This window comes from Triticum urartu, chromosome 5 (genome assembly GCF_003073215.2).
Source record: "Triticum urartu cultivar G1812 chromosome 5, Tu2.1, whole genome shotgun sequence".
Lineage (NCBI taxonomy): Eukaryota > Viridiplantae > Streptophyta > Magnoliopsida > Poales > Poaceae > Triticum > Triticum urartu.
In genome coordinates this window covers 527954648-527961082 of record NC_053026.1, presented here as the reverse complement: position 1 = coordinate 527961082, position 6435 = coordinate 527954648, and the positions used below count along the sequence as shown (strand labels likewise).

The following is a 6435-nucleotide window of genomic DNA, read 5'->3' as shown; positions in this document are numbered from 1 at the left end:
ACACAACTGAGAGTGTTTCTGCAAATAAAAATAAAAAATCACATGCACTGCACTTCAGCCGCTCCCAGCCACTGACAATGGGCCTTGTCCATGATGACGTGCCCCGCAGGCAACGAATACACCCGCATACGGCAAATGTGATCGTATTTACACGTCCGCGCAAGTTTAATAACAGAAAGACGTATTTTATAAATTTGTGCATCAAACTGATGGCCGCGTGCAAGTTTTAAGACTTCCGTTGTATTTACCTCTAAAGAAAACAATTCGGATGCAGAGTCAATTCCTTCATTGCAAAGGAAGCGAACCCTCCTTCCCCTTCCTATCGTGCACTCTTCTTCCTCCTTCCCCTCTCCCCAAATATCCACACAGAGAAGGCAGGAGGACCAAACCCTAGCCGCCGCGCCCCGATCCGATGGCGCCGTCCCCGTCCCCACCGCCGCCGCCGGCGAGCGGAGCGCAGTACGCGCACCAGTTCCTCAACACCGCCCTCTCCCAGCGCGGGCCGTCGGCGCTCCCCTACGCGGAGGACGTCAAGTGGCTCATCCGCAACCACCTCGTGGCCCTCGCCGACGCCTTCCCCTCGCTCCACCCCAAGGCGGCCCTCTTCACCCACAACGACGGCCGCGCCGCGCACCTGCTCCAGGCCGACGGCACCGTCCCCATCCACCACGCCGGGGCCACCTACAACCTGCCCGCCGTCATCTGGCTGCCCGAGACCTACCCGCGCTCCCCGCCCCTCGTCTTCCTCTCCCCCACCCGCGACATGCTCATCAAGCCCCACCACCCGCTCGTCGACCGCTCCGGCCTCGTCGCCAACGCGCCCTACCTCCGCTCCTGGGTCTTCCCCTCCTCCAACCTCCTCGACCTCGTCAGATCCCTCTCCCACCTCTTCGGCCTCGACCCGCCGCTCTTCACCAGATCCGTCGCAGCCCCGTCTCCCACTCCTCCGCCCGCTCATCCTGCTCCTCCTCCCGCCGCCGCCTCCCCCGCCATGCGCCCCGAGGCCGTCTATGCTCCTGCACCTCGCCCATACAGGTTCCCGGCATCGCCCCAGCTCGCCGCGCGCCAGCCGCCCACAGAGGACCCAGCCGAGGTCTTCAAGCGCAACGCCATCTCCAAGCTCGTCGACACTGCCTATGCTGATGCTGCTGCCCTGCGCACCGCCCGTGAGGCTGAGGTCGACTCCCTCTTCGCCGTGCAGGCCGAGCTGCGTGGCCGGGGGGAGGCGGTGAACGACGGGGTGCGCAGGATCACGGAGGAGAAGGAGACGCTCGAGCGCCGGCTTCAGGACGTGGTGATGGCCACTGACGTCATTGAGGCCTGGGTTGCCGAGAACCGCAAGGGGGCTGCTGATGACACCGCCGAGGCGGAGGGGGCTATCCAGCCGGCCGATGTGCTGTCCAGGCAGATGCTTGAGTGCACAGCTACTGATTTGGCTCTCGAGGACACCATCTATGCGCTCGACAAGGCTGTGCAGGAAGGATCGGTGCCGTTCGACGGCTACCTCAGGAGCGTGCGCGCACTTGCACGGGAGCAGTTCTTCCAGCGTGTCCTCTGCACCAAGGTTAACAATGCGCAGCAGCAGGCACAGGTTGCTAGAATGGCAGCACGGGCACCACAGTACGCCTCCTAGCCAAGATGATGGATAGGTCAGTATACATGCTTTATGATCGATCAATTCCATCCATTGTAAGAGAGTGGCTCAGTGTGAAGTTGGTTCCCATTGTCGTCGATGTGTGTGCTTACTGAATATAAACAGATGGATGTGTCACAATAATAACTTTATTAGTTGGGGTGTTGTAAGTTCATGGTGATGTTTGTGTAGGGTTGTTGAACTCGCAGTACATATCTCAGTTTTGAAATCTACACTCATTTCATTGATGTCTCTGTCTTGGTAAGTCTATATAGTATGAATGAAGCTTCCATGTTTGTTTGTTTGTTTAGATAGGCAAAATAAAAATCAGAGCCTGGGTGTGTTGCTGTACTAGGTACAGTTGTACTATCCTAATTGCAGTCCGGAGATTGAAATTCAGATATGAGAAGTACATGGACTCTTCAATACTTTGGAATGTTAGATATTTAGATGTTTTTTTCCTTCTGTCATGGCACTGCTGTGAACTTATTCCACTCCTGATACTTGGAACTGGAATAGTCTCCTAGCTGTGATATCCGGCTTGCACATATGTTCTGATAATTGTAAAAGCATAACCATTTTTTGTCTGTTCTGCTGCCACCAAAGTTTGGTGGATGCTTTGGCTTGATGTTGGTGTCTCGAGGCTGTGTGATCTGAAGCTGACTGTTTCATTGCAATTTTTCTAGACTTGGGTTTATTTTCAGTTTATTTTTAAGTCTTGCAAATGTGGTTTTTTTGAAACAATGTTTCTTGAATTGCAGACTCTGAATTTGCTAAAGTAGATTATGTATGGTACTGAGTGTATTCAAAAGCTCTTTAGAAGCCTTTTGGGGTGTTCTTTTTTTACTATAAACAGTAGGGTAACCTTTTGGGGTGTTATGTGGAAAAGCTATTTAAAAGCCTATTCCGTACCATCCCAAAATTAGCCTTGGTTACAAAATCCCATGCTATGAGGACTAAATAAACAGCCATCCAACATTGAAATCAAATTATAACAAAGAGATCTGTATCTCCATAGATGTGATGCCAACATTACAGGGGTTCCAATTTCTTGAGCTGCACTAATGTACAAAGCATGTGCATAAGTTGTCCTATCAATCTGACTATCCTACACGGAGGAAGCAACGAATATAGATAGACCAAACAGTGGCTTCAGAACTGAAGAATCTTAGAATATAACTATTAGCCGAGTTAGCGTGGTGGCACGCCGCATACCTGTGTGAACTCTTGCTGTCCACACCCATATCAACCCAACACCAGATTCAAGAATCTATGAGTTTGCGTACCACTGACCTTGCACTCTGAATTGCATTGGCAACGGAATTAGTTGGCATCACCATGAGAATCTCTCACCACCCCAAAAATCGGAGAAAGAAGAGGAGTGCTTACCTTCCAGATGTTGATTTATTCACTGCCTGCCCTGCTGTGTGGATTTTATGCCCAGGAGATTCATATTATTAAAGAGTACCACAGTGGTGGACGCAACCCTAATGTTCTTTGCAACACAAAGTACTGCAGCAGGTGTACACTCCTGTATTACTGAAATTTTAATATACATCGAAGCATCTTGTTCTTTTCACTTTGTTCATGCGCCTGTTCTTTCCACTCATTTTCTACAAGAGCTTTCTTAGAAGCAATTGAAAAATTGGATTTGATCACATAGCAACATGAACTGCACGGTCAACATAGGGCTCGGTGGCGTGTTCATCAATACCCCCAACTGCTGTGGCATCAACCGTTCCTGATATAATTCAGACTGTCTTGTCCAGGCGATCCAGGATGCTTTCCTTTGATAAAAAAATCATCTGTGCCATCTCATATGAGTGATCTTGCCCCCACAGTGTTCTGGATATACAGGTGAACATTATTCCTTCTTTTTATTCCTTTAGTCATCTTCGCATGTGTGCAGTGCATCTTTCTGAATTTCTATACTCATGTTTTTTGTTATTGACTTTTAGTTCAGAGAGAATTATGTATAACTACCTTTTAGAAATTTATTGGAAGATTCTTGACCTTTTTGTCTTAGGTTAGATGGTACAGAGCGTGTTCTTTCTTTTGCTAAAGGTGTTAGGACTTGGACGAACAGAACGGAACAACCCACTTGGATATCAGTGTAGAATTGGTTGTGTAGATCAAAACTGCATGCAGGGATAAGCAATGATGTGCATAATCGTAAATCAGTATGATGGTATGCTGCACTTTAGGACTGTAGCATGTGACATCTCCAATTGTTTCCAGATCTGATTGATTTTGAAGTTTTTGTGCAATATATCAAACAAATGTGCATTTACTATTCTTGCAGTCAGAATTGAGTTGTCAGATTTAAGCCATCTTAAGTTGTCAGTAGAATATTGGTGTTTATAGGGTAGATGGCAGAATTGCTTCCTGCTCCATTGCAACTCTCTGACCAACCTTAACCTGAACTTTGAAGCTCCCTACAACACCTAATTAGCTGAAGGCTTGATAGACTTCGCGCCCAGGTCACTGAATTTCAGTGTAGTCACAAGTTGAACTCTGCCATTAAGATATTTGAAAACAAGATTTAATATTATTATTTCCAAGCTTGGTTAAAACATCAACTATTCTTACAAGACTTCAGAAATACTACTTCCTCCATCGGAGGGAGTGGTAAATAAGACCCGCATTGCTAATTTATATGTCATATTGTCATGGCATGGGGTCATGGATGCATGCTGATGTTCCACTCCCGGACACAGAGTGCAAGCACAGTGCACATCACAGGATTCCACATGATTGAATATCTAAAAAGACCTTGTGAAATGCACTTTTCAGTTTTGAGTTGGACATGATGTCAGCGTGTTGAGGAGATGATAGAAAAAAGCAAGACAATTCAATCAAACCAGCATGCATTGGGTGTGTCTGGTAATTATTTTGTTGTACGGCTTTTGAGTGCTCTCCTATGGTTGAGAAGAACGCGTTAAACTCTTTGTGCCTTTGTCAGCTTTGAACACTGGGTGCATGGAACAATTATATGGTGACCATGGCCTTGATGTCATGGATGTCATGATATGTCATTTGAATATGTAGCTTTAGAAACTCATGAAGATCTTACCAGATCATCAAGTACTCTTGTGGCTCTGCAGATCACGTTGATAAAGTGACGAGACCCTGGACAAGATTCATGGAACCTATTTTGGGAGTTCAGCCCTGAGTTCACGGTGTTCAAGATGCAGGTGTGGTGAAACCGAAGAACAGTGTTCAAGACGTTTTTACTTGTATGAACAGTGGTACTATTGCTGCGTTCACTGGGGTTTACAAGAAGTCCCACTCAGCCAGGCTTGGACCTTTGCTGTTCTAGAGGTTTTACCAGAAAAATGTATTCCTTGCTACAGTTTCTGTCTAAATCTTGATAATAGGCAGCTTCATTCAATCATTTGAGGATTGTTCGGTACAAACATGGCCCTGATAATACCAGGAGACACATTAGGGCCTCTTTGATTCTTAGGATTTTGACAACGTAGGAATTGGAAAAGTATAGGATTGGAGTGGCATGCCCACTTGAATCCTATAGGATTAGCAATGAGTGTTTGACTGCACAGGAAAAACAAAGGAATTGTAAAAAGAGGTTGGAGTGGATGTTAGATTTTCTATGAAATGTAGTACAAAAGATTCCATAGGAAAAATTCTTATGGGATTCAATCCTATGAATCAAAGGAGCAACATAGAAAAAAATCCTAAGAATTTCAATCCTTCAGAAATCCTATAAAATTCCTTTGAATCAAAGGAGCCCTAAACCAGCAGGACCCTGCATCATGGTCAGCTGACTTTGCTAGAACATGAGCTGCCTCATTACAAGAACAACTAACACGAGTAAAGCTACAGGATATGAACTTTGGAGCCCTACTCTCAATATCAAAGACTTTGGGCAGCTATGTGAGATCTGTCCTTCTCCCCACTCTTCACCTTACTCATCAAACTAGCACAATCGGAAGCAACAATAATCTGTTGGAAGCCAGTTTCTTGAGCAAAGGCTAGAGCATGGTGCACTGCAATAGCTTCACCCAACTCTGGATTATCTACATGATCAAATCTTCTGCTTGCAGCTAACACAAGACCCAGACGGCTGCGGATGACAACACCAATGCCCATGCCGGTCTGGGCGAAAATCCAGACTTGGGTGAAGGGTGAGGCATTTTCCTACCATTTCTCATACTGTTCCGATTCTCCCAAATGTGCCAAATTGCAACAGCATGAGGCATTAGAAATCCAGTTTGATAGCCATTGTTGCATATGGACAAAGCATATCAGATGATCTCTTTAGATCCGCCCAGATTTCTTTGACATAATGGCAAAGAAGAAAACAGTGTTACTGTCTCAGTCTTGTTACAAAATATGCAGTCATACCTTGTTGGGATTGATCGCTTGTGGAGCTGGTCACCCGTAGGAAGGCAGTTCTGTGCTATTCTCCACAGCACAATCTTCATTCTTTTTGGACATTGAATTCTCCATAGGTTTCTCCACAATTTCTCCATGACACCCTGTTCCGAAGAAGATCCTCTGCCTGCTGCGCTTTGATTAATCCAGAACAGATGCGTTGTTGCAAGATTATAGCCTGACATTATTGTATAAATTCCTGTCTTGGGTATGGCCAGGAGGCGAAGTTGCTGCACCCTTCAGAGCTTAGAGGGATTTTAAGTTTTCTCTCTGCAATGTCTTGAGCAAAAAGTTTTGTAAGGGTTTATTCTTTCCATGAGGAACCATTACTAGGAATTAGAGGAGATCACTGTTTGGTTATCTTGCACGGGGACTAAGTGTGTGCTGTATCTGGTATGGTATCTGGC

At 46.2% G+C, this 6435-nt stretch overlaps 1 protein-coding gene across 4 annotated transcripts; it reads left to right on the top strand.

The window, feature by feature from the left end:
- Positions 1 to 291: 291 nt before the first annotated feature.
- Positions 292 to 5049, top strand: LOC125510384 (protein ELC-like). 4 transcript variants are annotated; one of them, XR_007284570.1, is made up of 3 exons: positions 292 to 1649; positions 3403 to 3490; positions 4738 to 5049. XR_007284570.1 is itself a non-coding variant. In XM_048675542.1 (2 exons), exon 1 carries the CDS (start codon positions 413 to 415, stop codon positions 1631 to 1633), a length of 1221 nt encoding a protein of 406 aa, XP_048531499.1. In that variant the 5' UTR covers positions 292 to 412; the 3' UTR covers positions 1634 to 1649; positions 4738 to 5049. The 4 variants fall into 4 exon arrangements, 1 of the variants encoding a protein (XP_048531499.1); XR_007284572.1 differs by having other exon boundaries at positions 3389 to 3490; XR_007284571.1 differs by having other exon boundaries at positions 3323 to 3490.
- Positions 5050 to 6435: the final 1386 nt, after the last annotated feature.